The sequence below is a fragment of the Chinchilla lanigera genome, unplaced genomic scaffold, assembly GCF_000276665.1.
Source record: "Chinchilla lanigera isolate Chin_1 unplaced genomic scaffold, ChiLan1.0 scaffold00169, whole genome shotgun sequence".
NCBI lineage: Eukaryota > Metazoa > Chordata > Mammalia > Rodentia > Chinchillidae > Chinchilla > Chinchilla lanigera.
The window spans coordinates 486097-496210 of record NW_004955570.1 but is presented as its reverse complement, the minus strand read 5'-3'; the positions used below and the strand labels follow the sequence as shown (position 1 = coordinate 496210).

At 48.9% G+C, this 10114-nt stretch overlaps 2 protein-coding genes across 2 annotated transcripts in view; both read right to left on the bottom strand.

Moving 5' to 3' along the window:
- Positions 1–363: 363 nt before the first annotated feature.
- On the bottom strand, positions 364–3899 carry LOC102024063 (neutrophil gelatinase-associated lipocalin-like). The gene is made up of 6 exons (XM_005413637.1): positions 3774–3899; positions 3247–3383; positions 2134–2213; positions 1820–1939; positions 1269–1502; positions 364–536 (listed from the first exon to the last, which is right to left on the bottom strand). Exons 1-6 carry the CDS (start codon positions 3897–3899, stop codon positions 364–366), a joined length of 870 nt encoding a protein of 289 aa, XP_005413694.1.
- Positions 3900–4027: 128 nt separating this feature from the next.
- The window catches only part of LOC106147506 (neutrophil gelatinase-associated lipocalin-like), a 17590-nt gene continuing 11503 nt past the window's right edge, over positions 4028–10114 (bottom strand). Inside the window, exons 5-6 of the mRNA XM_013509382.1 lie at positions 4217–4315; positions 4028–4101 (exon numbers count right to left, since the gene is read on the bottom strand). Coding sequence (XP_013364836.1) covers positions 4028–4101; positions 4217–4315 — 173 coding nt within the window. The remainder of the gene's footprint in view (positions 4102–4216; positions 4316–10114) is intronic.

The window sequence follows — 10114 nt, the reverse complement described above, 5'->3', positions numbered from 1 at the left end:
GCACATGCAGCCTGAGATATGGCTTAATCATTTGGAGGTGGGTGCTTTTTGTGGTTGACAGAGGATTTTTCTTGGTTCCCCGGAAGCCTATAGCACATGTGCCTGGTGTTTTCCCCGGCTAAGGTCTTGAGGTGGGAACTGGACACTCTGTTATTTTTGAGAGCACTTTCTTTTTCCCTCCTGGCCTTCAGGTCCTCTCCTTCCAGATATTTCTGCTCTCCAAATTAATTGGGTTACTTTCAAGCTGGGTTCTGGGGACAGCAGACTCTGGAAGTGAGGGTGGTGTCACCCCACCCTTTTCCCTTCCCCTCCCCAGGGGCCAGGGCATAGGAAGTACAGACACGGAGACTTGGTTGAAGGTGTTTATTTAGTAGAAAATGGGGTTCCACGGGGTGGCTGGAATTGGGGGTGATCGGTGTAGAACAGTGCACTGTAAGTTGAGTCTTCCAGCTCTCCCACTGGCGTTGTGGCTGCTGGGGCAGCCAGGTGGCACCTTGGTGACAGGAAGAACAGGGGTCTCTTCAGATCGGAGGCACCTGAGAAGGGACAGCACAGTAAGGATGACCGAGGGTCAGGTCTGGGGGAAGGGAGGAGCAAAGGCAGCCCCGAGACCCCCAGCCTGCCCCTTCCTGATCTCCCATCAGCCCCTGCCCAGCCAGACTTACTTCCTGTTCAGGAATCGATGCACTCATCTGTGGAAGATATGAGGGAGAAAGAACATCAGAGCAGGCACAGGTGTGTGTGTGTGGTCTATAGTTGCCAGGACCCATGGCACTGCCCGTGGCTGTAGTGGGCCCGGCCTGGCCAAGATGCTGGGTCTCTGGGGGTTTCCTGAATTCAAGGTCTGGGAATGAGATCCCTTGGGTGCCTGGGCCTCACAGGGGCTCTGAACCAAGGCCTCCAGCCAGTTTACCTGCAGAGAGTCCTGTCAGCCTCCCAGGCAGTGATCCTGAGTGAACTTACTGAAATCCCCTGCCCAGGCCCGGCCACTGGAAACAATGGACATCTCCTATGTCAGGAATGAGCAAGAGGCTGGGGAAGGGAAAGGTGGGCAGGACAGCAAGGCACAATGTGTGATGAGGGGGTAATCCAGGATAGAAGACTCAAGGTACAAATGGGACCCAAGGAACTGAGTTACGGGGAAGAGGTTGCTCAGGCAGTGATGATGGGGGAAATCCGGAGCTGGGCCTGACACTGTAATCTGGGCAGCCCTTGGCTAAACTGTCAGAGAGTGTATTTGAGGCCAGGCTCCCTGGGGACCCACAGACCCCAGATTTTCACCACGAACTTCCCAGTGATGGGAGTAGGGGCCTGAGTCTCTCCTGTCCCCTTTCCCCGGTGAGGCATCATCAGACCTGGAGAATCCCACATGCCCTTCCTCTCTCCCAGGCGGCCATTACCGTTGGGGGCAGTAAACAGGATGTTGTCATCAGTGAAGCCCAGATACTTTGCAAAGTGGACAAAGTAATTCTTCAGTTCAGGGCTCAGCTCCTTGGTTCTCCCTGTAGCCAAGATTGCCAGTGAGTGACCCAGAAAGAAAGATACTTTCTGAAAGTATTTTGAGACAGGGTCTTGCTATGCAGTTTGGGCTGGCCTTAAACTCACAAACCTCCTGCCTCAGGCTCCCAAATTCTAGGATGGCAGGTGTGCACTGCAAAACCAGTCTCACTCCATAAATACTGTTGAAGGAGGCCCTAGAACCCTTTCCTAAGGAGGGTCTAGGGAATGGCCTCTTTCCCGAGGGTCCTCAAACTGGACAAGACGTGGGACCTTGGGAAAATGGTTCCCTCCCCAAAGAGCAGAGGGAGAAAGGGCTCACCGTAGAGGGTGATCTTGAAGTACACTGTGTTTCTGAATATCTTCTCAAAGAACACGATGGCTACCTCATCGTAGTTGGTGTTGACCACTCTCATGGTGTAGCTCTGCGTTCCAACGTAAACTGTAATGGGGACAGTGAGGGTCATCCCTGCCCTAGTCGGTAGGAAGACGCTGTCCCCTTCCACCTTGATCGTCAGTAGGGCCTTCTCCCGGTAGAACAGCATGTGTGTGGAGTAGCAGGGAGGCCTATGCCCTCCTGGGAGGAATCTGCTTCGAAATCCTAACCTTAGGGCCCCCATCCCACTTAGGACTTACGAGTAATATTGCCCAGGGTGAACTGGCCAGGATGGACACTGGGGACAACAGTTCTGATCCAGTAGTCGCAAAACTTGCCCCTGCTTTGTAGCTCTCTGGGAGACAGAAATGATACAGGCTAAGCAAGGAGATGACATAGACTTAAATGGACCCCCTGCTACAACGGTTCATCGAAGCCCCCACCCCCGCCAGGCCATGAAAGCCTTGTCCCTCACCTCCCCCTCGCCATGGTCCTGGTCCTTCCACGCTCAGCCTCTACATGGCCACTCCACCCTCTATCCAGCACTCACTGTCTCCTCTGTTACCTCCCTGTGTCAAGCTGTCCCACACACAGACCCCAGGGACTGACCCCTGCTCTTGTCTCGTGGCTTCTCTTTCCCATCTCTCCTGACATTTTTTCTGAGCTTTGTCTGTCCTATGTTGAGCTCTGACCTAGTGCTTGAGCCACACCTGACCTCTCCCTTGAATGTAAGCCATTCCTGCACCCCAGAGCCAAGCCCCCAAGCCCCATTCCTTGTGACCCTCCATCTTCATAGGCTCTCACTCCAAACCACCCGGTGGACAGGGACAGAACCCGGGGCACGTGGGTGGGCTGGGCTTCCCTCTCCAGCTTCTCATCTGTGCTACCTCTGTCTTTTCCTGCCTTGGACTGCCCAGCCTTACATCCCTGTTCCTTCTCAGCTCCCCGGCTATGGCTGTGCCCAGATCCTAGCCCTTGCGGGAGCCCCAGGCCAGCACCTTTTCATTTTTATTTTGGGACAAGGTCTTTCCAAGTTGCCCATGCTACCTTCAAATTTGTAGCCCTCTTACTTCAGTTTCCTGGACTAACCTGAATATATCACAGGCTCTTTAAGTTCGCTTCCATACAAGTCCTACTGGTGGTCTTGGTGGGATCCCTGGTGGATCCCGTATCCCCCTGACCCTGAGACATTGAGCTCTCTGCCCTGTTTCTACTGGCTGTGTTTGTCCCATGAATGCTGATGGTGGGGAGTGAGGAAGATTGATTTGCAGCCGAGTGGTGAGAGGAATGACTACACTTCTCAGCATTGGTCACCCCTTGGCTGTGACAGATAGGCTTCTGAGACCCCCCCAACCCCGAGCTAGTTGCTTTACCTGAGCAGTGTGGTGGTTACGTTGTAGCTGTGATCATCTTTCAGCTCATAGGTGACACTGTACATTTTAAGCTGTCTTTGGCTTCCATTCTGAATTGTGTTCTCCGCCACACCTATAACATACCACTTCCCCTGGAACTGTAAGAGGGTGATGACAGGCAGAGCCCAGTGGTGGCCCCAGAGCCCCCCTCCCATGCTGTCCCTGCTGGGCCCTCTGGGCAGCAGCCTAGGGATGGGGTTGCCCTGAGAAACTAGCAGGAGCTGGGTCCCCGGGAGAGGAGTCAGCCCTGAGTTGTTGGGGATGCAGTGGCCCTGGGCAAGTAGCTGATGGGTCTTCTTGAGCCTCAGTTTTCTCTTCTGCGCAGAAGGACTAAAAATGTCCCCCACCCGGCATGCGCTGGGCCTGGACTCCCTGAGTCCTGCTCCTACCACTGAACACTGCCTCTGAGCTCCATTGCCTTTCTTCCCCCCTGCTCCCCTGATCCATCACCCAGGTACTCCTTGCGAGTGCTCTGCCAGAGCCTTTACCTTGTCTTCCTGAAAGTCAGCCTGCAAGGGGACCATGCTCAGAGATGGCCTTGAAGAGGAGTCCTGGGCCTGGGTCTGCAGGGCCCCCAGCAGGATGAGTCCCAGCCACAGGAGGTGCAGAGCCATGGCCTCCGAGCAGATACTGGGCCGGGAACGTGCGGAAGGAGGAAGATGATTACTGAGCTGCCCACAAGGGGAACTATTTATAGGCCACCTGGCTGCCGCCTGCTCTATGGTGGCCTATCCATCCTTTGCTAAATCCAGGTGGGTGAGTCAATTGCCAAAAACGCCTCAGAATCACGTGGCAGGATACTTGCCTCTTTCCCCTCTGGATAGGATTGTGCAAGGTCAAAAGAGGGAAAGGTGACAGGTGACGTGAAGAACATTCCCAGAGCTCCAGAATGAGCTCTGAATGCTCGCTGCCCCTCTTCTGTGCATCTTACCTCCCTGGCTGTTGGTCAGCAGCTTGGGTTCCGAGAAGCTGTCACCTCTGTGGGACCCACTGAAACCAGGAGGCTGGTATGTGGGGTGAGGTCCGCTCCCTGCTCCCACAAAAGACAAAAAGTATGTCAGACGTGGGGCTGTACACGTCTAATCTCAGCCTTTAGGAGGCTGAGACAGGAGGACTGCCACAAGTTCAAGGCCAGCCTGGGTTATGTAGTGAGTTCAAAGCCAGTGTGAACTACAGTGACCCTGTCTGAATAAATAGGAAAATATAATAATAATAACAACAACAATAATAATAATAATAGGAAAACCCCAAAAGAAACAAAGTGAAGGGTGTTCCCCCGCAACAGGCCCCGTTTTTCTGACAGTGGACAAGGAAGAAAAGTTCTGTGTGTTGAGCCTAGATTCTGGCCTTCACAAGAGCCCCAGGGCAGCCATGGCACACGGTGACCTGCCTTCTGCCTCCCTCTTCCCCTATGCTTCTAGCACATTCATAGAACCAGGCAGGACAGTAGGACCCTCAGGAATGTGTCTCTTCCTGTGAGTCCGGCAGGCGGAGATTCAGAGCGCATTACATGGGACACAGATGTGGGTCCTTGAGAGCATTACAGGCTGAGGCTGCAGCTCGCCGTGGATCCTGGCAGGGGTCCAGGTGGGCTGCACTCTGCTGCTATGTGCACCAGGGGCTTCGGGTCATGTGGTGCAGGGTTTGGCCTTGTCCTTGAGAGGTCATTCGGGACCTCTGTTGCTGTCCGCATGCACGGGCCGTGGAGCCAGTACTTCAAGCCTGGGATCTAAGCACACAACTTGAGACTGCTGCTCTCAGACTTATCGCAAGCCGAGGCTGTTTCCTCAGTGAGGGCCTGGCCAGCATCCTGGGGAAGCGGTGATGGACCTTAGGCCCTGGGCAGTGTCCCCTTGCAATGGCTTAACCATGTGGACAGTGAATGTCCTAGGCGCCTGTCCTGAGGCTGAACTGAGGTTTTGTTGGTTTTATGTGAGATGAAAAGGCCCCCACTGGTTCTACCTACCTGCTGCTTGGGTACCAGCCAGGAGTCTGGTGTGGTGGGCCTGAGCTAAGGAGCTTTAGTGGGGGTCCTGGGCTGGTGGGTAGACTTCCACCCCAGCCCCATAAACCAAGTGCCTTGCACTGCACTCTCCACTTGGATCGGGTGATAAAAAGTCAGGAAGTGAAGCTGGGCAAAGTGGTCTCCAACGTCACCCTCGCCATCTTGCTCAGTGGTCCCAGCCCTGGTGGCTCCATCTCCACTACTTGAAAGGTAGTTGAAAAGTCTCAGCATCGTGTCCTGGGTGCACACGCCTGTGACCACCGAGCGTTAGGAGACTGAGGCAGGAGTATCGCAAGTTACAGTCCAGCCCGGACTGTTTAGCAAGACCCTGTCTCAAAATTAAAAAAATAAAAGTAGCCCTCTTCCTCTCTTCAGATAAAAGATACACATCCAGTGTTATGTGCTTCTGGACAAAATGCTTAAGACTTCTTGTTGTGCAGTTCATTTTTGATTTATATGATGTGTGAAATTAACTTAAAAGGAATTTTCATGATTTGGATTAATATTTATGTGTCTTCTTTAAAGCTTCATTTATTGCAAAAACATAGAATAATGGGTGAGTATTTTAAGCCTCAAAGGATATTTCCATATTTCCTGTAAAGAAAATAGTTTTTATCTTTCATAAACTGTAGAGCAATATCTTTCCTTTCCATATTAATTTATATATATAAATATATATATTATATATATATTATAATGTCAGGACTCCTGTAATGTCAAGACTGAAGGTATTAAAATGTACATGTAAGGCACATCATCACAGACTCCTTTTGAAAGAGGCTTGGGTTTGTCTCACTGGCTCTACACCACTAAGAGTGAGAGATGTTATCCTAGATTTATGCATCCAGTTTTGGTTCTTTTGTCTTTGGGAGATCAACAGTATGCAAGAAGCAACGCAAAACAGCAAGCCTTATTCTTATAAGGAAGACATTCAACGTATGCTTAAGGTTGGGAACAAATTTGGTGTATGTAAGTGACAAAAGTAGAACTTCAAAGGTGTGTAGGTTATAACATAGGCACTTAGTGCTCCACTAAGAGTTTTTTTGGAAAATATTCATTCATCTGGGGGAAAAGTACTGGGATTTAAAAAGTAGGTTTTTTTACTTTAAAAAGGTGAAATTATTCTATAATATAGGGGAAGTTCCTTTGAGAAGAATTGTTGTTTGATACATTGATACAAATTTTTGCAGTTTATACCTTTGGCAGGGACAAAGGGTGAGAGATTAGTTGGAGTGAATGTCCAGTTTAACCTCCAAGAATGCCAGGAGGAACTGCTTTCTACCCAAGACCCCTCAGGGTGAGAGAGTCTCAATAAAAAACAGCCCAGAGCTGAAACTTCTGTGGCTTTTCATTGATAGGTCCAGGAAGCAAGAATAAAGGACAGAGAAGAACATCTCTGCAGAAATTCATGGAGGGGACATGGAATGGACAGAGAAAGGGCAAGGGAGGGACAGAGAGGTCTGTTACATGACTGACTTTAGAACTCATCAAAGTAATGAATTGGAGTGTGGGGAGGACTAGGCCAGAGCATACATTCCTTAAGGCAATGTGTTTTGATCCTACTTGGACTGGTGGCCCTAAGGGCTATATATTAATCTTTAATCATACATTCTGGGAGATTTTGGGCTGTGGCCTCAGAAAGTTCCTTATTTTTCCATATCCGTTTCACCCATACTTCTGGCGAATGTTCCCATATATCCCTCTGCTTTGTTTTATAAATGGGTTTGGGAAAGAGGGATAGTGTGAGTGGAGGAGGGATACGGGACTTGGTGGTCATCAAGGCTTCCATATGTAGCGGCCTCTGAAAGAGTGCACAGAAGATTCTTAGGACTGTAAGAAAGAGCAAAAAGAAAACTATTTCATTATCAAAAGGAATCTAATTGTGAAGCCTGAGACCAGAGAACTATCTTTTGGAATTCAGCCAAGAGATAATATCAGTGAGTTGATCAAAAGTAATATGACAAGCTTCCAGCAGAAGTTTACGTAACTGGGCCGATAGTGATCCTTGGAGAGTGGAAATTTCCCCACGGAGATCAGCATGAAAAGTATCACAGAGCGTACACTGGACTTTGCCCCAGGACTTAGAAAAGATAGAATGGAATTGGAGTGACGCTCGTGGAATGGTAACCAGCATCACAGCTGCGCCTACTGGGTGTCCCAAGAGCTTGTCAGTGTTTGCTGAGCCATCCTACCATGACTTTGAGAGCACGAAGTCTTTGTAACATTTCTTTATCAATACTGACTGGAGTTAAAGGCTTAGCAGTGCTATTCTGAAAATAGTCATTCCTAGTCTGGGCAGTCATTCCTAGTCGGGGCAATAGGTGCTGTGACTGCAGCTGCCACTCCGGTCACTGCTCTAATGGCCCCAAACCACTTTTGTCTGAGATGTTTAAGGTTGCAGTAATGTGTTTGAAAGCAGAGTCTCTCACCCAATGACATGTAAGATTGTTGGAGAGCTAGGCTTTAGCCCTTAGGCTAAGCACCATACTGTGAGCACTATTTAATTGAGATATATTATTATTAGTGACACAGGGAGTGAGCCATGTGGAGTATGCTGGGCAGGGAATATTGAGAACCTTAAAAGTCAGTAGCAAGTAGTGGATGAACTGTAAATAGCGAAAATAGGTTCCTCCTCAGTGAGGGCCAAAATATATGGGTGGGAAGTATAGATCACGACATGATCAGAGGTATAGGAATCCATGTGAGTTTATCTATATGTTGATAGCTGCCAGTTCTGACAATGGGACTGGTAACCATGTGACCTGTAATATAAGACAGCAACCGTCACGTGGTCACATGGTTACCATTAACAGGGAAATGGTGAGTATCTGACAAGAAGCATAGTAAGGTTACAGAAATCCCAGGACTGTGGGAAGGTGGGCTGCCACTGTAACTGACTTTGTATCTTTTTCTTTTCTTTTTGGTGCCGGGAATCAAACTCAGGACTTCACGCTTGCCAGGCAGGCACTGTGCCACTGAGCTATATCCCCTGCCCCCTGCCAGTGTAATTGAAAGGCAAAATATAATTCCAGGTAGAATTCGATTCTAGTACCATCGAATGATAAGATCCACAATTTTCTAGAGTTATAGTGTAAGCAAGATGAATAATGGAGAGATCGGTGCACTGACATGATGTCTACCCCAAATCTAGGTCATCTTCTATAGGCACCATGAATGAGAACATGCAGGAATATTGGGTTTTGGGAAGTGCCTCCCAGATACAGAGGACTCTAGGAGTCCAGCAGTGTTGATAAAGATCTGATGGCAAGCCCTGTCAGTTCGGATGGGCCCAATGAAATATGATTCACATACCACTGGGGATGGAAGGGAGCACCATAAGAGCTATTAGTGACACTGGAGACCAAACAGAGGGGGAATTCTTCAGCCAGAGAGTACCAATCAGGAGGTAGTAAATGCCAGCCACTAGAACATCCAGAGTGGATAGAATCACTACCACAATTCCTTCAAGGGCCAGGAGGGGGCAGCCAGGCCCTGCCGTCTAGGAGGCACTGTTGGAAAAAAGAGGAGGCTCAGCGTCTTCCCAGGTGACTATATAAAAACCAGGAGGTATAAAGATATGTGCCCAGTATACCAAGCCACTTACTTTTTGTGTACAGCTAGAAAGAAGCAGAATAAAAAGGAATCCTTTTACTGTTGCTGTCTTATGTTATAGGTGACTTGGTTACCATTGCCAGGAAGAACTTCTCTGGGGTGGAAAGGATGTGATTTTTTGCAGCATTTGTTTAGCCTCTGTGATGAGCTGTTTAATCTTTCCCCAGAGAGGACCCAAGGATTGTGCTGTAGAAGGTAATGGATCCATTCTCCTCTTCTGTTGCCCCTTCTTAGTAGAAATGTAGAGCCACTGCCTGCAGCTTGGGGACGGGGTTGCTTCTCAGTTGGTGCCACATGATATGGATAACAGCCCTGATGAGAACCCAGAGAGGGCCTGTGGGTGATGTAACAGAAGGATACTCCCTCCCCCAAGTGAGCAGTTCCACGGGGTGCAGCTATTCAGGGCCAGATATTGAGTTCTGATACTCTTGGGAGCTGGCCGGTGTCTGTATCCCCTGGCTGAGTGTACAGCAAAAGGAAGAAGATGATAGATAAAAAGTCATATGGTATACAGGGGTCCAGGAAGATCAGAGCTCTTGTGGTTAAGACTCCCCCTTCTCTGACTAGCCACTATCTACTGAGTCTTTAACATATCAGGTTGTGGGCAGGGAAGTGCAGGGAGTCTGAGGCAGAAAAGGCGTGAAAGTGATCAAGGCCCTGTGAAAATTGGGACAAAAGCATTCCCAGCAGTAAATCTTTGCTGAGTGAGAGATCTGCTTTCTCTCTAAGGTGGGCAGTTATTGCCCTGGAATTCTGAGTGAGAGTCAGTGTCCTCACCTGCAGTGTTATCTTGCCTTCAGAGCTGTCACAGTGTCAAAGGCCCCTACAGGCTTCTACCATGACCATTGGCATGGAGAGTTGTGTTTCTGCATGCCAGTCGCTGGCTCATCAACCAAGTCACTGAGGCATGGGACAGATTCACAAGTTAGTATAGAAAGCCAATTGACTGATTCTTTTTTTTTTTTAATTTAAAGAGAAAAGAACAAAAACAAAATAACAAAAACAAGACATAAACAAAACAACACAAAAACAGTAAAAAAGATACAGAATTTCCAAACAAGCACAATGGCTGTTGTATTACATATTATTACCTTCAAAGTGGCTGCCCAGGTAACCAGATATAGGCATGTAAGACTGGTCAAACAATTAGACATTAACTGTTCCTTTCAATAAACCAATAGAAATTAGTAGTACAATTATCTTAGCTATCTT

What these genes read in the sequence shown, in the direction of transcription:
- LOC102024063 (XM_005413637.1), bottom strand. Translation starts at nt 3,899, where the DNA reads ATGGCTCTGCACCTCCTGTGGCTGGGACTCATCCTGCTGGGGGCCCTG. An exon ending in CACCCTGGGCAATATTACTC is followed by an intron (nt 1,940 to 2,133) that starts GTAAGTCCTAAG and finishes TCCCCATTACAG; the next exon opens with TTTACGTTGGAACGCAGAGC. An exon ending in CTTCAAGATCACCCTCTACG is followed by an intron (nt 1,503 to 1,819) that starts GTGAGCCCTTTC and finishes TCTTGGCTACAG; the next exon opens with GGAGAACCAAGGAGCTGAGC.